Source organism: Corvus brachyrhynchos, unplaced genomic scaffold (genome assembly GCF_000691975.1).
Source record: "Corvus brachyrhynchos isolate BGI_N302 unplaced genomic scaffold, ASM69197v1 scaffold17, whole genome shotgun sequence".
In the NCBI taxonomy this organism is placed as follows: domain Eukaryota; kingdom Metazoa; phylum Chordata; class Aves; order Passeriformes; family Corvidae; genus Corvus; species Corvus brachyrhynchos.
Genome location: NW_008240046.1, coordinates 3,091,828 through 3,113,628, shown reverse-complemented (window position 1 = coordinate 3,113,628; position 21,801 = coordinate 3,091,828). Strand labels below are relative to the sequence as shown.

General features: G+C 36.2%; 1 protein-coding gene across 1 annotated transcript in view; it reads left to right on the top strand.

Moving 5' to 3' along the window:
- The first annotated feature begins 1,262 nt into the window (after positions 1-1,262).
- The window catches only part of RFC1 (replication factor C subunit 1), a 29,788-nt gene continuing 9,249 nt past the window's right edge, over positions 1,263-21,801 (top strand). Inside the window, exons 1-12 of the mRNA XM_017744290.1 lie at positions 1,263-1,298; positions 2,030-2,158; positions 3,115-3,190; positions 13,359-13,591; positions 14,324-14,398; positions 16,819-16,896; positions 17,217-17,304; positions 17,398-17,588; positions 18,658-18,762; positions 19,297-19,476; positions 19,798-19,902; positions 20,908-21,301. Coding sequence (XP_017599779.1) covers positions 1,263-1,298; positions 2,030-2,158; positions 3,115-3,190; positions 13,359-13,591; positions 14,324-14,398; positions 16,819-16,896; positions 17,217-17,304; positions 17,398-17,588; positions 18,658-18,762; positions 19,297-19,476; positions 19,798-19,902; positions 20,908-21,301 — 1,690 coding nt within the window. The remainder of the gene's footprint in view (positions 1,299-2,029; positions 2,159-3,114; positions 3,191-13,358; positions 13,592-14,323; positions 14,399-16,818; positions 16,897-17,216; positions 17,305-17,397; positions 17,589-18,657; positions 18,763-19,296; positions 19,477-19,797; positions 19,903-20,907; positions 21,302-21,801) is intronic.

Sequence of the window (21,801 nt, the reverse complement as noted above, 5' to 3'; positions counted from 1 at the left end):
AATTCTAATATTATTGCCTATGCTTAAAACACCAGAAGGTTCTGCAAAGCTTTTGCCACAATTATGTGCATTTTAAAACTGATTCCAGAACCGTAATCCAAAACTAAAGGTTTAGTTAGAGGAAAAATAGTGAAATTAATAAATCTTCTTAAAAGCCTGTGGAGAAGCCTACTGAAAAGCTTTAGAAATAAGTTAAAGCAGACATGTGGTTTTAAAGTGGGCTAACCAATGTAACACATGTTCCCTGCTACCACTTTTAAGGTGTATAAGCTTGAAGACTGTAATTTTGGGATGTATTCATGTTCCCTCACATAACAATTGCCAGGTAGCACAGAGGTTGGCAGAGGATGGTAGATTTGCGGAGCACCTCACTTACTAGCTAGCAGTTTTTGGTGAAAACAGTAGAATGAATGGAGCCTTACTGTTGATCTAAAATTAAATCCTCAAATATTTTAAGCTTTAAAGTAACAACTATTAAAAAATGTAAACTTTAAAGTCACTTTATTTTGCAGTGTTGTATTAAGTATTTAAATTATTTTGCTACATAAAAGATCTAATGAGACTTGTTCTTCTTTTGCCAAGTTACCTTAAGCCTAAAAAGAAGTCAGTAATAATGAGTATAATTGAGTGATCAGATCCACAAATCTACTTGGAAACTTTTTGAATAGATGCTCTCTTCAAATCTGTTAGCTATAGGTATCAGCAGTCAAAATTTCAGAGCTTCTATAGTACTGCATTTATATTGTAGGAATATATGTAAAATAGTGGAGTGTTGAAAATCTGTGCTTCAAGGCATGAATTCCATGGATGGAAAAATGTGAAGTCACACTGAGGAAGAATGATTTTCAATCTACCATTTGCTGAATCTGTATTAGTACCTGCAGTTAAAACACAAAGAGCCTAAATTTTTACAGGAAACAACATTTCCAATTCTATAAAATTGTTTTGAGTGTACTAAATTAATTTATACATGTCCCATTTTTTGTTTATGCTTTCAAATCAGATGTTCCATTGATTTTAAGCCCTAAATCCAAACTGACAGTGACGGTTAGAAAAAGAGCCTCAAAGACCCCTTATTATCAATCAGACTTGATGCCAATTTCCTAAGAATGTACTACTTTACTTGTGGTTCCCTGTAATAATAAAGAAGTGCCAGCTGAAGTCCATGATAGGGAATAGTTTTCAGCTGGGTACAGTGGAGTCCTGAGCCCTATCCTTTACCTGCTATATATGATTTAGGCCAGGTACTTTCTTTCTCTGAAATGGCTGCTAACCCTGGCAGTAGTGATAACAACCAGGTACTTGTTTTCTCAATTTCTTTTAATAAAACTGGATTGCTAGATTTTAAAAACAGAAGTCAGATGCGATTTTGTGTATACAATAGTGATTTTCTAAAATTTAAGCTTCAGCTGCTGATTTTACATGCTTAGAAAGCTTGTTATGGCTGTATTGTGGTCAGGTACTAAAATAAGGTAACAAAATTGATCTTGGTGTTACTTTATTTAAATTTTGTAAGTTTCTTGCTGGCTAGTTTTTTAATGAGGTGTAAGTTACTGTCTTAAAAATTTATGAGAAGGTGGAAAATGCAGTATGTGTTACTACTTCACTCTTTCAAGCTCCTGGTCCTTTTCTGTCTTTCTACATTGGGCACTACTTCATAAGTGTGTTGATCATATAAACTATAGAAATATTTCAGTCCAGGTTTGTGACAATCAGAAAAAAAGAATTCTAATGATACATCTGTCTTAAGTCATTGTATTTCATTGCTGGTGGAAGTTTGTCTTGCATTTTGTATTGGTGAAGATGCCCAACTAAGGAAGAAATAAATTTTTTTCATGATTTGAAGACTAGAGTCAGGTGGTGAGGGTGTCTGAGCAGCTACTTTTAACTATCTGGGCTTTGTTTTCTGAACTGTAAACAAAATTTCAAAATCAATAAATGTAATGGAGCTGCTGAAAAGGTCACGTAAGTGTAGTGTGAAGAGCTGTCTGTATTTAAAAATTTATAAATCTGCTTTCCCTTTTACTAGGATATCCGGAAATTCTTTGGTGTTGTACCACCTGGAAAGCGACAAGAATGTGAGTCTGTGAAAAAGAGTGAAAGAATTAAAAATGGTGAAGGACCCTCAAGTGGGAAGAAAAGGGAAAAGGAGGCTAAGGTTAGTTTTGCTTTTTATATTTATGAAGTGCTTGGTTTCTCTGATGCAAGATTGATTGTGTATCTAGCGTTTTTTAAAGTCATGGTTCTTCTCACATACTAAAACAACAGACTGTATGTCAGTTGTTTTTACAGGTATGGGAGGAAACTACCACTTAAAATTAACTCATAGCAGTAAAACTTTGTAGGTGGTGAAGAAAATTGCTAGTTAAAAAATTTGGTTTGTAGGATAAAGGTAGGTATAGAAGTTCTTAGGGTTAAGAGCTAGTGTAAGAACAGTCTGATATATTTGAAGTTATTCTGGCTATAGCCGCAGTTCTCTAAGTAGGTTTGGTTATGTAATTTTTAGTTTAATAAACCCAAGGTTTATGCACAGTAGATGCAGACATAGCAAAGACCTCGTGCTTACAAATGAGGTAAAAGTCTGTGGTGTAGTGCCTGCTGACCAGTTTTTTTACCCAGGTGTTTTAACACCTGTAAAGGAAATGTTAACACTGTTTGTTGGCATCACTTCTCTAAACCTGCTGCAAAGACCAAATTCTTTAAAATGACTGGTTAAAACTAGATTGGGTTCTGGTTTCAGACTACTTTCCATGTTAATCACCTGAGCTGTATAAAAAAGAAAGCAATGGCTAAAGCTAGTTTTAAAATCACTTAAAGAATGGAGGGATTTCTAATAGGATGGAATGTTTAATGTGAAACATAACAGTTTGGAAGAAAGAGCTGGCTTAAAAAAGTATTCTGACTGTATAATTTCAGTGTGAAAATTCTTCCTTATTTTCTCTCTGCTGCATCTTTCCCCCTCCCACACAGGGGTTAGGACTGTTTGTAAACGTAATATTGGAAAAGAAATAATTTCTGTTAGAATTTGTTTGAAACTCATAAATTTGGATGTATGACTGTCTGAAAGCTGAGAGGATCTGTGTAATGGTTGAACTAATGGACTGTTACACTTAGGTGAATAATTCACCCAGTGAAGACGATTCCAAACAAAAGCGGACAAAAAAGAAGAGAAGAATAATCTATGATTCAGGTAGTGTTCAAAGTTGTTTCTGAATATTCCTTTGTATTTTTTGCATCAGCATGCAAGGTTGATTAGGTAAATTGTATATCTGAAAGTTTTTTGAGGTTTTTTTTTAGTCAATGCAAGTAAAACTTTTTTCATGGCAAATATTGATGGATACAGGTGTTTGATAATAATAAGAGTGCCAGGTATGTAATATACAATGCAAGGTAACTTTTAACAAAACAGCTGTTAAAAAAAACCCAAAACACAACCCACACGCAAATAAAAAACCCACAAAAAAGAAATTCAGATGATTAATTTTATCAAAACTTGGGAACTTTTTTTATTGCTATGAGATTGTATATACATTGTGGAATGCTTTAGGTTTTTGGTTTTATTAAGGAAAAATAACATCCTACAGTGGGTACAGGAGGCTGATTATATACTATAACTTTACATTTCTTTGCACTGCATGAACATAATATAGGAGATTGTTTTAAAAGCAAACTTGGGTTTAATTTATTTGTCTTTTCCTATTAAAAAAAGTCTAGTAAATGTTTGTTCCATAGTTAGAAATTTACAGTATGAAGCACAGAGAATATAATTTGAAGATACCACATTCTGAAAATATTCTTTGGAGTATTACAATAAGGGAAACCCATTTTATAGCACTTACATCTTAAAACATAACCCAAACAACAAAAATCCCCAAACAAGAAAACCCAAGCCCTTGCATGTCAAGATGTTAGATTAAACTAGAAATGTCAAGCTTTAAAATTAAATTTTCTGATCTGCTATGTAATTTAAATCCTCTTTGATGGTATTCTGTATCTTGTTGTGAAGCTGTAGAAAAGATTGCAGGTGTTCCTACAATTTTTGACTCCTACCAAAGACTTCAGCTTGAAATTTTAGAAGCGGTCTCTTTAATAGAAGACTGCTTTTCTGGTTGAAGAAAAATGATCATAGAAACATGTCCTAATAATGCAATTGTATATAGAAAAGTGTTTTCAAATCTTTAGATAAAATGTTTTATAGACAGTTCCTGTTCAGCTATAAGGAATAGTAGGAATACAAAATTAATATATTGCTCAGCTGATACCTTTAAAGTACTGATATTGTTTGGAGATTCTAACCCTTTAGTAGTAGGAGAGAAAAAGAGAAATAGTACTCTAAGCTCTTCAAGATGGAAAACTCTGTGGGTGGTTTTGTTTTCATTTTTGTTTGGTTGGCTGGGGTTTTTTTGTTGATGGGGTTGGGGGATTTTTTGTTTGGTTTTTGTTTGTTTGTTTTTGTTTGTTTTTGTTTGTTTTTTGCTTGTTGTGTTTTGTGCAGGGTGACAGTATTCAAGTCAACTGACTGTATCCAGTCTTTTTTTTAGATATAATTACAGTATATTTATGTTTATCATGGGAAGAGGTAGGCTCTATACATTAGCCCTCTCTGACACTTGTTAGTTGTCTCTACTTCTTCAGTTCATCCTGCTGATTCATTTGGATTCTGGGATACATAATCCACAGTAGAGTAAATTTGTCATCTCGACAGCTTTTGGGATGTGGAGAATGGTTGGTGATGAGTGGCAAGTCACCAGTGTTCTCCTGAAAAAGCAGAGTACCACCTCAGTGATTTTTTTTTTTTTTTTGTCTGTTGTTAGTTTGTGGAATTGGTTTCATGGAACACAGCAGCATAATATTATATTTTTTGTGGGTTTGGCATTGGGTTTTTTTCTGGGTGTTTTTTTAAAAATGTTTGCTTGTTTGGTTTTGTTGGGTGTGTTTGGCTTTTTCTGAAGTAAGCTGCTGTGGTATCTTTGATGGTCGCATTCTTTTTCAGAAAGGTTGTTATACAGGTATAGCAGTTACTGAAATAAATAACAAAGTATTGTTATGTAAACAAAAAACACTGTCAATGCTGGGTTCTGACCAGATTTTCATTTAGTCATTTATGTGATGCATGAAAAGCGGAGCTATGCTCTGACCTTCCTACCATGGTAGGAATATGGAGTCTTTTTCTCACTCAGCTGAATATATGTGAACACATGTTAACTGTTAGGCTTTAAGTAACAGATCACATATGTGTATGTGGAGGAAATCTACATTTATGTTGTGGTCAAAATACAGATTCAGAAGAGGAGGTGTCGTCAGTGAAAAAATCCAAGAAGTCACCTGAGAAAAAAGCAGCTACTTCAAAACTTGGTAAAGTTCTAAAGCAGGATCCTGTTGTTTATATTTCAGAGACAGGTAATGGAAGAAATATATCATTATATGTTCACCTGTAGTGGGGGGGAATTATGTTACAGTGGGATGGACTGTTTGACTGATATACTCAGATGTGACCATAAAACCTAATATTGAGGAAGACAAATTATGTTCTCCTTGAACAAGCTAACCAAAAACACTTCAGAAGTTCAGCCTCAAGTACTGTAAAGTCACGGGAGCAGGCTGAAAACTGAGCTGATGTTGAGTAGTGGCTTAGGTTGATTTAAATAGGCATATAATTTAATGAGGTAATGCTTCCTTGCTTAAAGAGAATTCTATAGATTATGGAGAAGAAGTTAAGTACCTTTAATATAGTTTAGCTGCTCAGTAGCATACTTAGAAATAACTGTTGGCTGCAGGTTTGAAAACATGCATGTTTTCAAATGTTATTTTACTTGGTATATAACGTTCCATGTGTAATCTCTGCGTGATATGTTGGTGACTACAAAAGTTCTTGGTTTTGTCTGTAACTTCTCAACACAAACATTTAGTTTGTCACTTGCTGCAGTGGTTGCCGGTACTTCTGCACCCAGTCCGAGTTGGGCTGAACCTGCAACTTCTGTCTTCTGCCTTCTGTATTTGTCTCTGGAGCAGAGTTCTTTACTAGCCACAGTGCTTCCTGAAGAAACTGTGATTGAATTAACAGACTTGAATCCAAATCTGTTTTGATAAAACATGGTTTTTAAGTAATAGAATTTCAGTAGTTCTTCTGTGATCTTCTTTGAGTTTTATTATACTTACTTTGGAAGAGTGGACACTGTCTGTAGGTATGGTAGTATTTTTTTGCTAAGTTTACTGCTGAACATAAACATTGCCTCCCTATAATCATACCATGTATTTTTAAAACAAAAAGGGATTGTTTGCTGCAGTATTGCATTAGAAGTGTGGCTCAACTGGGTTTTTTTCTATACTTTTCTTCCTCCTTGGGGTCTTTTCAGAATTCTTGTCTTTAAGATACATTGTGCTTATTTTGCTTGTCCTAGGTAGTTAACCTGGCTGTACCATGTCAGGTATTCAAATGAGCTCAATTTTCCAAAATAACATGAACATTTTATTTGTTGTACTTATCCTTTTACTCAAAGCTTTGCTTCCTTTGGCAGTTTTGCCCACAATTCTTTCCTAATTAAAAGGATCTTTAAAAGCATTTATCCCAGCGTAGGTAAATGATCAAATTCCTGGGGAATAAACAGTACATATTTAGGTTTATTATGCAATTCCAAGTGGTGTAATCAAGTTTTTCTGCATAGGGGTACCACGGGACCACTAGTCAAGGTTATTAGTGAAATCCCTGAAAGCCATGGGCTCAAGGGTACTCTTATCAAAAGAGTCTTAAGTACACACAGGGTTGACTTAACAGTGCATTTTAAAACAATGCCTTTATAACTTTGAGACATAATGCTTGAATTTTGTTTACATTTAATTTCTAGAAATTGTTTCTTCAGCTTAATGGAACTGTCAAGCTGAGTGCATTTAAGTGGTATCAATCCAGTAATTAGCTTGAGATAAATATGTTCTACAAGAATAGGAATATAGACATATAGATAGAAAAGATCCTAACAAAATTTGTAGGCATTTGTCCATTTCTTGTTTTTACTGTTATTAAAAACTTAAATCAAGAATGTGCTGCTTGGACTCACTCAGAAGTCAGAATCTCATTCTCAAGAGTTCTGTCCATGGCAGTGTTTGAAAGAGCCTTTTGGCATCAAGAAGACAGTAGAAGTTTGGTAGTTAATTCCCTCAACCTATTTTTCAGTTTAATTTGAAACTTTTTTCATCTTGTTGCTTGCATTTCTTTTCAGCTGTTCAATATAATTATGTGGGATACAGCTTTCTCCAAAAGTGTTTGGGGAAATTAACCTTTTGGTTTGTCTAAGAGTAGACTGATCTGGATTACTGTGTTGCTTTGTTTCTTATTGGCTTGTGAACAAGTTAATTTTTTAAAAGGCAAAAGAACAAAGCAAGAATAATTACTCTTTGGTTTTTGTTGATACATTTAATCTAAATAAATATTTAGTCTAACGATGGCCAAATATAAAATGAAGTTATTCTGTACAGTAACAAGGGGACAAAAAGCCTTTTTTTGTTGGTAGTACAGTCTTAGGGGATTGGGAAAAATCCAAATGTTCTCATTAAGAGAACATCCAAATGTACTCATTAAAATAATACTTGTTCTGTTTAATGAAGTACAGAACCTTGGGCTTTGTAGATGACCTGTTATTGTGGTCTGTTGAACTTCATCTGGTTTCATCACAGGTGGTGATTTAGCAGGAATTTTGACTTCTCTTGAAGTGAATACTTAATCTTTCATATACATTGTGCAGAGGTAATCATGTATATGTAGCGATTGCCTTGATTGCTTGAATATCTTTAAAAAAAGAAAACCCTTGTTGTAGTGGTAGTCTGAATTATTTATAAAGGTAGAAAAACTGACATGGTAGGAACTGAGGAGGTCTGTAGGCTACTGGAAAACTGTTCCTTTAGAGCTTAGAAGACAGGACAAAAATAATAGCTTGTGGAGGTCCTTGCTGAATAGAAGCTCTTTTAATGTAGAGAATATTAGGGATGGGGAAACAAACAAACAACAAAACAAACCCAAACAACCTCTGACAAAAATTTAGTTAAGTGCTAATACTGGTGGGCAAAAAAAAATAGTCCCCACATTCAAGCACAGGTTCAAATGAGCAGCAGGTTGTCAGTGAATAAGCATGTCTTGCACTGAAATATTTCATGAGGGAGTAAAATACTGTCACTGGCACTTCTTAGGCAATACTTGTGTTCTACTTACTTATGGCAAATGCTATACGTAGGTGAAATGTGAGGAGGGGATAAATAGTACTCTATGTACCAACTTTCCTCTAGAGTGTTTCATGCAAGGTCAGTTGAGGTGTAGTTGAGCCTTAAGGGAGTTTTGAAACATACTTGAGGAATAAGAGTGGGTTCTGGGAGAAATCCTCTGAAGAAGCTGGGATGGGTGTTGCAGAGGAGAATGTAAAAGTTATTGAGGAGTGAGCCCGTTTAAAATTAATTTGGTTAAGTTTGGGGATACCAGCAGTACAATGTAAGGGTCGTGTAATGGTAAATGTGCTCTTGAACTCAAACTCTTAAAGAGTTGAGAGGAGTGTTGTATGAACATAGTAAATGTATGATAGTAGTTAACTCCCTGAATAGGGGAGTAAGGGTAAACCAGGGGTGTGGATGAAGTTAAATATAATCTTACTCTTATAGAAGTGGTCTTTTTTTCTTTCTACAGAAACTAGGATAACAGTAATATTGAGAAATAAATGTAATTTTGACTAAAAAAAGGATTTATTTATCAGAAGACATTGGAATTACTTGTCAGCCTGTATTTCAAACATGGCAGGACATGAAATAAAATTAATTTTAGTTTAGTCTCTGTAGCAGCACTTCAAGCTGTACCTGTGTTAGCTCAAGATTTTGCTGCTTTCCTCTGCCTGTTCCTATTTTCCATGCTGGGGACCTTTTTGCTCCCTTTCAGATCTCCTTATTGAGCTGCCAGAGTAACTGGTCTTAATGTGGTTAATCTGCTGGATTAGTTCAAAATGTAAAAAGAGGATTTATGTTTAAATTTTTCTTCTTGCTGATTGATTTTGTTTGAAAACAGAGCATTGTGTCCTGAGAGGCTCAGTAAGTTCTGTTGCCTGAGCTGCACCTGGAAAAAATTGGCACATTTATACGTGCTTGGATTGCTTTAAGTTACTTTTGTTCATGTTTTGTAATTATTCACATGGCATTACTGAGTGTTCCTGTCATGCACGGAACTTCAGGCAATTAAACCAGAACATGAAATTTCATTGCATGGTGGGGATTCAGATCTGCTTCTGTGAACTACTGTTGTAGAAAAGTAACCTGCTCAAGTGAATAAAAGTTTCAGTAATAATAAGCTGGAATGTGTTAATGGACTGATCACTTCTAATTGCTTGCTGAGGTAATACACACAGCTGTTTCTATGGCAAGTGCAAGCATTTCATTTGGAAGGAGTTGCTGTAATTGATGGGTTTGCAGCTATAAGATAATTTACTGTGTTTTAAATATATTCACCTTTCTTACGTATTTTGGTGGTCCCAAAACAGCATACAGACTTGACTAAGAATTTTGTTTGGTATGTATTGGACCAAGGATATCAAAAGCTATGTAGTTTGACACTCAAGTGTCTAACTCTAAGAACATGGTAGTTAACTGCATTTCAGTCTTGTATCCCTAAACCTTTTTATCTCAAAGTGAAAAATAAAGCAGAGGCAACTTCCTGCTGTTACCTTTGATAATGGGAAAATCCAAAAATAATTTTGTTTCAGGGGTGTAAAGGTGAAATGATTCAGGTAAGCTTTATATTTTTATAACAGCACAGAACTGTGGTATGTCAATGTAGGCCAAGTGCTAACAATTGTGGTTTAAAGTGCATGTTTGCAGTACATCTAAAATCAATTAGCTTTTTGAGAAATGGCATGAAAAGTCTAAAATGACATAGTCACATAATATCTACATTTAAAAATGTAAATTGCAACTACTAGCCTTTTTAAATGAGGAGAAATTAAAAATAAACTTTGCTAGTCACACATAGCATGTGCTCTTTGGAAGGAGTTACAGGGGTTGAGTTGGAATAGACCTGCTGGCTTTTTTGAGAAGTGGTTATCTTAAAGGTAATCTTTTTAAAGATTTACTTTAAGCAAAAGATGAGTACAAAACTCAATCCTGCCAAGTGTTGGGAGTGTTGGGTACTGACCCATGCATAGGTAAACTGAATAAAGTCAATACTAGGACTGTAGACAAACCCTATTTTCTGCACCCTCAGTACAGCTTAGACAGCAATGCCTGTTGCTGGAGATGGCAAGTTCTTTAGGACAGGAACTGTTTTAAGTACTTGCACAGAAGTGGTGTTGTTGAAACTGAAGAACGTCCAGAATATTACCCTTTCATACAAGTAATGTAGATTTAATGATTTTAGGATGTAGTCCTTTAGCTCCATATAGAAATCCTTATGTACTAGTCTATAAATGCCAATTCAACATACATCATAGTAAGTACAAGTTATTTGTAACCTGTAAATGCCCTGCCTATATTTGGAGTTGGTTTTATGACATCATAGTAGGCTGTCCCTGCCTCAAATAATAGAATAGGAACCGGGAAATTACATTCTCTGGTGATGAGCAACTCAACAGTACAGAAATAATAAATTAATAAAATTATTTAATTGTTCTGAAGGTGCTCTGAGGATCTGTCCTATACTGCTTGTTGCTGTTGTCCCTGCCTGCAGTAGATTGCTCCCTTTTTAGATGGGCTGAGGTCATTCCTGTACCCAGGCCTTTTAAAAGGATCTGAATTTAAACAATGTTTAAAATAGGCTAGATAATTTTCATCAGGCTGAGTTAGGGAACAGCTGCAGATGTTGCTCAGTAATCAGCAGGTGAAACTCTTTTGAGAAAGGGTGAGGATAGGAAAGAGGAAGAGGACTAGCAAACAGTTACAAGTGACCTGCTGGCATTGATGTATTAACATAATTGTGGTACTGCTGGAACGGTATATAAAAGCCAGCTGTGCTTTAGTGTCACGGAATAGCTCTTAAAACCCTCAGGATTATATTGTTCGTTGCTAGGGAAGTTTGTCCTCCTACATTGCCTGGCATAATAGATCCCTGCTTCATGTGTAGTGTTTGCATACAAAATAATTAAAAGCAATCTCCTGATTGTCACTGCGTGTGTGTTCCATTGATCACATGATTAGCTTTCCCTTTGTCACATGTACTTGATTTCCAGAAGCCTCAGCTAAAATATATTTACTTGTGTTTGTAGTTCTGAGCTGATCCTGGGGGACAAAAAAAAGAAGTGTATGTTCAGGATATTTTTTCATTGTGTAACACACGAAAATGGATCAATGTAAGCAGGAAATACTGTTATTGGAATAGTCATGTTCTGCTGTAGAAAGGTTTTACAACAGAAAAGTCACCTAGTTGATGATGAAATTGATTCCTGTTTCTTGGTGAAGTCCATGCCCCTGTATAAGGCTATCTCAAGGTTTGCCCAGTAATTGCTATAAGAATGCAATTAATCTACAATTTTTACAAGTTAAAATCCAAATTTTTACTTGTATTTTCCCACAAATTATTAACTTGCTTGTATGAAAAAGAACATATCTTCTTCCTTTTACAAGTCATGTGTTGAGAATAGTGCAGCAGCAATAGTAGTACTCTTCCTGGCATTTTCAAAGTTGTAAATAAAGTTGCCTACATGCTTGTAAGGAGACTGGAAGTGTGCAGCTGATTAACTTTGCTGTTCACTTCTGTGGCAGTAGGTGTGTGGGAACAGTTTGTTTCGAGGAAGAAGTGTTAAGGTTTTACTGAAAAAGTTGGTGTTCATCATACTTGAAATAAGGGAAGTGCCTGGAGATCAGGTGAATTTGCGATGTGGTTATGAATTTCCTGAACCTGGGATGAAACTATAGCCTGAGTGTCAGTCCCCTAAAGCCTCTTTTGAAACCCACTTAATAGAATGAGGCTGGTTTTGTCTCCTAATGACCACTTCCGTGTTCTCATTCTCCCTTTTCTTTATTTACATTTATCAATGACTGTTCCTGAGTGAGTCTCGTTTGTCTTCCGCCACTGCTTGCAGTCAATAAATGCTTCTAATCCTGTAATTTCTTGGAACAATATAATTAGAGCCAAGTTCTGACTATTGATAATACATAGTACTGGCTTCATAAATGACTTGAGTCTGTATGTTTTTAAATTAAAATCTAATTGTATTTACTCTGCTGCTTTCTACTTGAGAGAAAGCAATATCCCGTTGGGTTTTGTTGCTATTTATGGTTATAAGTGAATAATGAAAAAAATCAAAATTGCATACAGATCTTCTGCTAACAATAATGATAAGTAACAATTCATTTTTAGCATCAAGCAGTTGACAGATATATGTAATTACACCTGTATTAATTGCTGATTTCCAGTAACAGTATATTTTACTCCTGCAAATGTATTTTTTTGTTAAACTGAAAAATTTGAAAGAACCAAAAATATTATTGAAATTGTTTATGAGATAAGCAATCTCCTATTCAGACTTGAAACTATCATAAATTAGGAGTCTTAAGCATCTAGAGTCCAAATCTCCCTGATATGTCATAGTTTGTTAAATTGAGCTAAATGGCAGTAAGAGATTTACTGCTGCATCGGGAAAATAAATTGTGTTGAGAATAGCAAAGCTTTTAGCTTTGTGTAAAACTTGCTGCTGTCAGCTGGGGGTCTGGGCTTGAATTTTCTCTTCCATATATTGCTTTGTGAATTGAGTTGGCTAAAATGCCACTTTCTCATGGATAAATTTTTATCCTTAGGCATGCACGTTTGTGTTAGTTTTTTCCTTCTCTCAGCTTTCTCTCAAAGGAATAGGTGGAATCCTGCTTGGTTCTCATTGTATTCTGCCTTGTAAGTGTTCAGTAGCAGGAAGTTCTGGCTGATGCCTGTAACACTCTAAAACACTGCCATCTGTTGAGAACAGGTGAAACAAAAAATAATTGTTTCCCTCCATCTTTGTCTAGAATACAACAAAAATAAGAGATGACAGACATAAAACATCTTCTAAACTTAGGGAAGTGGTAAGAAAACAATTTTTTGTATGAAAAGAAATATGGGGACTTAAATTAGGGGTTGCTGGAAAATGAACATGTTTTTGTGATAATGCTGTCAGTTTAAGTTCTGTTAAAAAACAGATGTTTAGAACAATCTGTGTTTATGATATGCTGAGATGAGTGTCTAAAATATCTCTAGTTTGAGAAAAGTAAAACTAGACTTCAGTTAGAGGCATGCAAATAAAACTGCCTCTGTTTCTGTTCCTCTCAAGTCTTTCCGCTGCTTTTTTACTGTGTCTAATGCTCATTTTGGGGGATTTTCTCTCAGTTCTGTTTACCAGAAGTAATGGAATTCTCTTTGTGTTTAGATGAAGAGGATGATTTTGTCAATAGAAGAATTTCCCTGAAACCGAAGGAGAATGGGACATCAGCCGTTGGCTGTCCAGGAACAAATATTGTCAAAAAAGGAGAGGTCAAACCACAAGCTAAAAGCAAGCCCCTGTCTCCAGTGAAACAGACTCCCACCTCTGCACTTGATTACTTTGGGACAACGAGTGTCCAACGGTCAGAAAAGAAACTGGTAGCAAGTAAAAGGAAAGAGGTGAGTACTGATGATGTTCTTTAGGCTGCTTGTGTGTCTGAAGGCAGATCAAAATGGACAGTTTGGTGACTGCAAGGCAGTACTTAACTGCTGCTCTACCTCATGTTACTTAGTAATGATCACTCAAACAGAAGTTGAGCTCTGATGATACGTGTGTGCACGTCAAGTCCTCAAATACAAGTTCAGAGTAGCATTGCCATGTTTCATAAGATAGCACAAAGTTGAAGGTAGTGTTTTCTTTATTGCCTCTTCTCAAGTGACTTTTCTGGAAATTAATGAAGTTTTCTGAGGTTAGTGAATGGAAGGGATAGCTTATATTTGAGGGTGGAGGGCAGACAGGAGAGGAAGAAGGTTGTTTTCCCAAGCTTTATGGCGCACACATGCTCATGGAATAATAAAGTACCAAGTAAAGTATGGAGGAAATTAAAAATTCCCAGGGTAGTTATTGATTTATTTTTCAAGTGAGCCAACTGTGATAGCTTCAGAGATGTTCACATTGTTTGAAGAAATGAGATGTTTGTATTATAGCATGGTCTTGTTTTGAATAATAAAATCCCTTGAAAATAGCCTTGTTTAATAGTGTTTAAGTTGGAGAGCTAGAAATTAAATGTTGTATGTCTCATTCACAGTCCTTTTCTAGAAGCATACAGAAGTAATCTGTACATATTAAATTACTGTAATTGACACAGTAATAGGGTAACTGAATGGTTGGTCTTTTTTTCTTTAATACAGCCTTCACAAAGCAGAGATAGCACACTAGATGATGAGGCCATTGCTAGGCAACTGCAGCTTGAAGAAGATTCAGAGGTAAAAGCTTTACATATTTAATGCTCTATATCAAGAGCAGTTTGTTTAACTTAAAATTGTTTTTCCTTAAGAAATTGAGATGGACTTTCCAGGTATGCTATAAGTAAGTTCTCCCAGTTTGAGTCAAATTAAGGGAAATGCTGTGGGAGGAACGTCCCCTTCAAAGAAGGCAGGTTTTCAGCTATCCCTCCCCCACCAGGTTTGGAAAGAAAATTCCTCGGAGGAAAGTGAAAAAGGAAAAAAAGTTATTTATTTAACAGTGCATGCAGGCACAGGAAAAGAATAATGCTAAATACTAAAACCTCTTGCTGTGAAGAGAACCTGGGTAGATTTCCGAGTCCTTTGTGGGTGTCGTTTTCTCCTCTCTGGAGCTGGGGTTCACCAGGGCCTGCTCTGGGCCTCGGTGGAAAGCCCTCCCAGTGGGGTTGTGATACTCTGGTGTTCTGAGCAGTCCAGAAGAGAAGAAGCAGCCGCCAAAGTCCCAGGAAAAACTCCTTGCTTTAGCTAATGAACAAAGAAGCTAGCTGGAAAGCAAAAGGAGCGTAGTTCTCCTTCCGCTGCAGAAGCGGAGCAGCTGGGCAGGAGAAGCCAGCGAGTTTATCTCTGGTTTTGAACGCAGTGCCAAAGGAATTCCACCTCCTTCCCCCGCCTCTTAAAGGTCTGCCTTAAAGCTACAGAAAGGCACACGATTCATGTCTGGGCATAGAGCAGGCGATAGGGGATACACATCATAACGTCACCCCAAGATACAAGTGTAATAAAATTCATCAATATGTGCAAGTATGGTTATACAGTTATTTTTATAGGCATTATTTTAGTTATGTAAATAGAATGTGTCACTCTAATCTTATTTTCTCTCTATTCAGACTTTTTCTGTCTGTGCAGCTGATATACCTATAGTAAGCCTGCCTTTCACACAGAATTCACTTTCTGCTTCCTCATGTTTTGGTAGTGTTTTGATGGTGTTTTATTTTTTTTCATTCTCTGGAGTGAAAAATTAAAAGTCATTGCCATCCATGATGTGTTTTACTTGTCTTCCAAATTTTCTTCTACTTGAGAAGAATGTGAATGACCCTCACATGTCTTAAACTTTTCTATTTGAATCAGTACTAATATGAGGGAAAGGTACACTTACACATATTTACTTGCTTTTGGGAAAATTTGATTTCCCACATATATTTGAAATATTGAGTATTATCTGAAATAAGTAGATTGTGCAGACAAATCTACACCTCTGAAGGTAAGGATGAAAATAAACGAATCCCGCTTCAACCTATTAGAAAGTTAAACAACCTGTCAGGAAAAATAAGATGATGTCTTTCATTTGAACTAATCTTACCTATAACAGTCAGAGTTTCTGTACATCAAAGTACTTTATATCAGATGTATGTCTGCCTCAGTCTGGTTTGCATTTGGTGGTCACTGCCCTTTTTCTTTCTCACTATACACAGGAAGGTAGATGCATTTCACTGTTACAAGCACATACAGACAGTGCCTGTGGCATACTGGTTTTATAGTCATCTATTGGGATCCAGAGCATGGCATGTCAGATTTCAATTGTGAAAGTATTTTTGTTGTTCTCTTGTTGAAACAATGGTCAATATTTATTGGCAGGAATAGAAAAGGTTTTCCCCAAAACACCATCTTGGACAGGAAAGGTAACCAAAGGATCAGTTACCACTGGAGATGTCATGTTTATGTTGTTAGGTGAAATAAAAATGAAACCAAACTGATTTTGGTGAGGTTTTTTTACAACTAATAAATAACTTTCACAGATGTCACGTGTACTGTTTGTTCTTACTGGTTCTTCTGTCAAAGAAAATCAGTTGTATGAGTATAAATAATACAAAGTTAAAGTATATTTGTTTCCCTGAAGTATATAGAACTGACACTAAGAGCAGGGCTAAGAGCAGTAGTTAAATTCTCCAAAACTGACAGATTTTTTTTTTTTTTTTAATATCTATGTTGCTAGTAGTAAATGAAAATAAAACATTCATTCTGGACCACGTCATAATTTTTAACAGGCATTGTTACTACTTGTCTTTTGGGACTGCCTTTGATAAAGCCAACAGGTTGTATCTTCTTGCAGGCTGTTTGTTACGAAGTGCTTCCTTCGAAATTTGATTTTTTAAAACAAAAGGGTACACAACAATAAAAAATACGAGAAAAAACTCCTTTGAATACAGCTTATACAGGCACAGTAATGTTTTTAGTGCAACAAACCCATTTTTCTCACTAGATGTAACTAGTCTTGCCTTCTGGGGGAAACAAATAATTCTTCAGTGCCATTTCCAGAAATTTATTTGCCTCTGGTAGAACACCTTTTTCTGGCTATGTGCTTGCTTAGAGTTTCTAAAAAATATACTAGAGTTAGAACTTGTTTGGCATGAACCTAAAAATCTTGGTTTTTTCAATTTCAGCTGGAGAGACAGCTGCATGAAGATGAAGAATTTGCTAGAACTCTGGCCATGTTGGATGAAACACCGCAGAAGAAAAAGGTTGAATTCTTTTTAAGCTTTTTGGAATTACATTGCTGGGAGTGTTCTTTTTTAGACACCTTTGTTTTGAGACTGCCATACAAATGCATTAAAAACAGCAAGAAAATGTTTTCATGGAAATAGCATACTCACTTTTATACCTCCCTCCTGGCTTTTCCTCTCTCAGTAAAGGGTGTCCTGCCTGATCAGACAATGTGTGCTGGATGCCTCTGTTGGAATGGTGTCTTAAGTTCTAGTCACAATTAAGTGAAGTGTGTTGCTGTGTCCCAGTGGTAGCTTGGGACACACATCCCTGACTTTGGCATTGTGTGTTTATTTAGGCTCGGAAAGATACAGAAGGAGAGCAAACAGTACTGAGCATCAGTAGCAGCCCTAATAGGACAGCAGGATATAAGCAGTCAGAAAGAGGTAGGACACAAACTGAAAAGCATTCCACTAACTTATAATATTAATGAGATACACTTTTATATATGAGCTCTTCTCCGTCTGCCTCCTTTCAAGTGAAGGCAACAGACTCAGCTGGTGCAGCCAAGAATTATTCTGCAAAGCGTCAAAATAAATCTGAACAGTTGAAAGAGATTGCTGAAAAAGAAAGAGGTGCTCAAAATTCACTATCTAGAGAAAAAGCGGCTTTGGGGAAAGAAGAGAGGACACCACCAAAGAAGGAGAAAGTCTCTCCCAAGAAGACTGAGGTAGGAGTTGTCAAAATTAATTTAGATGTCTTGGTGGAGTTTGCAGGATAATAGTTTTCATTTATTATGGGTGTCGCTGTTGTAACTTGGTACTTTCAATCTCCTGGGCGGCTTTTAAGGATTTGAATTCTGGTAAGGCTGTAAGTTCTTTCCTTACAGCAGTTGTAAAACTATGGGGAAAAAAATTAGCTGGAAAAGTGTAAATTAAACACATGAAGGACCTGAGGTTCTCTAATGCTCATTAAGGTGTGCAGGTACACTGCAAAATCAGTTCTGTACTTTTTCATGTTTAACTTTGCTGGAAAACACAGAATGCAGAAATTCTGACACTTACTTAGTGAGTAAAAACTTACTGATGTTAACGTGGTGACCTTGATCTGTGGTTAGAATGATAGGTGGCATTGTTCAGGGATTTGTATTTCTCGCCCCAGTCTCCTGTTTTTTCCTACTATTGATACGTTGTGTAGGAATATAATTTAGTATTTTTATCTGATTCGGTAACTGTATTTTACGAACACGGTCAGTTATTGGCAACATTAAAATGTACTTTTTAATAATACAGTATAAAGTACCCCATTTTGATAATTAAATAGCAGTTGTAATTAGAAGGGAGAGCTTGCACCTCCTTTTGAAGTGAGTTTTTAACAGTTGTTTATTGATTAAGAAGCTTAAGTGTCTCTTAAAGTCTATTTCATAGTATTTCTACTTCTGTGTAAGTGGAGATCGCAGATTAAATAGGATGTGAATTTAAAGTGACAATTTGAGTTAAGTGAGCATGTACATGTGCAGCAGAAAAATCTACAGAAACTTGACAATAAACAGTGAGTACATATTTTTCAAACACTTAGGATTTTGAAATATTTTTAAAAGGAACAAGAAAAAAAATACCTCAAAACACAAACACCAAAAGCAAGCTTCAGTATTGCATATTAAGAGATTAAAAACAAGCATTAGACCTTGCTTTTCCTTTGGTGCGTGAAAATGTCTTAAACTGTGATGCTTGGTTTTATTTTGCTGTTTTCATATATCTAATATGTATATTAATTCTTTTTCCCCTCTCCTGACCCAGTCTATAAGTCCCGAGGACTCTGAAAAGAAGCGAAACTACCAAGCTTACCGAAGCTTCCTTAATCGTGAGGGTCCGAAAGCACTGGGTTCCAAAGAGATACCTCAGGTAAGGTTGGCAACAGCAGGATTCTTTATATAGAGTGGAGTGTTTGATAGACTTACTGCTGTAAGTGGTCTAACAAGTATTAACTAAACTGTTTCAAGACTGATATTTTTTTTCCAGTAGGAAGCATGTGTTGGAAAAACCTAAATTGTAATGCAAAGCAGTGACTAAATGTAAGGAAGTGTACTAAAGAATTTGTATTCAGAACTTGGTTTAGGAAGTCAGATGATCAAAAATAGTTACTGGTCTTAAAGTTGAAGATTGCTGTCACTAATTTGAATGACATACTATGCTTGAAGCACAGAGTGCTACAATTATGATCAATCAGTCAGGTAAACAATGTGTGAAGTTTTGTTGGTAGTTATTCCCATTAATGGCTTTTGAACTTTTAGAACTGTACCTAGTTAGGTATGATAGTCATCTTTGTAAAATTTCATAGGGTGCTAGACATGGTAGAGGGTTATAAAAGCTGATGGTTAAGAGCTGTTTGGTCAATTGCATCAGTAATGGCATTTTCTGCAATTCTCTGGTTCTTAGGGAGCTGAAAACTGCTTGGAAGGCCTGACATTTGTAATTACGGGTGTTCTGGAGTGCATTGAAAGAGATGAGGCCAAGTCTCTGATTGAACGTTACGGAGGCAAAGTAACTGGCAATGTCAGCAAGAAGACAAATTACCTGGTGATGGGGCGAGACTGCGGCCAGTCCAAACGTGAGAAGGTGAGTGCGTCCTGTGCCTGCCGAAGGCAAAGCGAAACTGAATTGTTCCCATCTCAAATAGGGGTTTCCAGTATCCCTGCCAACAGAAAGCAGTACTAACAATAAAGTGCATTTTTAAAATGAAAAGTTGCTGAGTGGCTTACAGCTTTGTTTTGTTTTTACTTCTGTGCATACATACACATGCATATATATATATATAAAATATAAACTCTTGTTGTTCTTGTGTTCCTAGTCATAGTTTTTACTGGAAAATACTTTGAAATGAGTTATGTAAATCCTAATGTAACTTGACTATACATTTAATTCTTTCTTTTGCTCCAGGCATCAACTTTAGGTACAAAAGTTATTGATGAGGATGGTCTGTTTGATCTTATTCGAACTATGCCAGGCAAAAAGTCCAAATATGAGCTGGCAGCTGAAACAGAGGTATGTTTATAATAAACTTAGGGGATTAGGGTTTTTTTTTGCTTTGGTTTGGTTTTAGTTGAAAGAAGTTTGTCTTCTGTTCCAGTAATAGTAACACCACAATCATCAGTTTGACCTTCAGGTTAAAAGTGAAAATTTTTTGTTTGTGCTTGAGACAAATGACTCTGCTTGGGAGCTATAGGTTATTTTCCCACTCTGACATTATTCTGCATTTTAGGTACCTGACAGAGCAGGTAATTGCATCTCCCCAGATGGTATCAGGTTTAAACAATAAGTATTTGTTAATTCTTTGGAATAAATAATTGTGACTGATACCATGTGGTACCCAGACAGGCCCAGGGATATGTAAACTATGTGTATACATAACAGATCTTGTCTTTTTGTGGTACTTGATCTAAAAATAGTAATTTTTTCAGGCAATACCAAAGAAGAGGTAACAAGTTTTTTGTGCACATTTAAATTTAGGTTGTAGTGGCTGATACAATGTTACTAAAATCTGTGTTAGCGCTAACATGTGGTGCATTCAGTACAGACATGACTTATTTATGCAAAGATACCATTAGTAGTGTCCTAGGGAAAAGCAACTCTAAGCTTATTAGCTGATCACTTTCACTCCCTTTAAATTGCTTTGGGTTGAATAACTCCCTCAAATGTTGTTTTGCAAGAGCTTCATGGATGTCTGACCCACTTGTTCCAACCTGACAGTCAGTTCAGCATTGTATAATGCTTCAGGCTTTGTGAGTAAGGGGACTGCTTTTGGAATGACCAGAACACTTGCTGCCTCTTTTTTGTGGGTTGTGCTACAGAACCCGGTGACGTTGTGTTTAGCAGTGCTTTATTTCTCAGAGAGTATTTCTATATCTGCTCTTGAAACTTTTTTAATCAATACATAAGCTTTGTCACTTTCTAAGCACTCCTGTAATTGTGTAAATAAATATGCTGTTTATTTACTGCATGTTTTTTTCTTTAATTTATTTTTAATTTTTTTACTTTCATTTTCCTAAGGCAGAGAAAGTGGAGTCAAGACCTAAAAAGACACCTCAGAAAACTGAAGCTGGAAAAAGAAATTTTAGCCCCTATAAAAGGGAAGCTAATAATAAGTACAAGTCTACTCCTGAAAAAGGAGATACTGCCAGATCTGTCAAGAGAGAAACCACTGCTATTCGAAAGCTTACGGACTTTAAACATCACACAGTAGAGGAGAAAGAAGCCCCAAAACCTAAGGGGAACTTGGTTTCTGAGGTTAATGAAGATGGTGCAGAGAAATTGTTATGGGTAGATAAATACAAGCCTGTATCTCTTAAGGCAATTATTGGACAGCAGGGTGAGCAAAGCTGTGCCAATAAACTGCTCCGATGGCTCAGAAATTGGCACAAGAATACCTTGGAAGATGGACAAGGTGACTGGCCTGGTTAACTTTTCTCTGTATTCTTCCACGCTAGTCATGCTGCTTGCGTCCCTGGACCAGTGAGGGCATTGGTGGTAGCAGAGCAGCTCTAGAAATTGGGAATAAGGCTGCAGCTGGATGCATTTTTAGCAGCAGTTGAGCCTGAGTTTTTTGGTCAAGTAGTTGTTCATGTACTACCCACCTCCCCACCTCAAAAAAGAGCAGAAAAATGTGTTTCAAAAGGGTTTTTTTTCCCCAAGTGTTAGGTTTCATTTTTACAAAAAACCCCAGAATATCCTATGTGTGATGTATCTAAAAATGGCCTTGTGTTGAGCCTATTATTTCTTCCTCAGCAAGAGGAAGTAGGTTAGGCACTGCCAATGGTGAAGATACAGGATAACAGCAGGTCTAAAGGGCTGCTGTCATGCATGGGGGTGAACTGTCAAAGTCCTGGCTCTGGCAAGTGCATGTGTCGACAGTTTGTCATCCTATAGACAGACAGGTTTAAAATA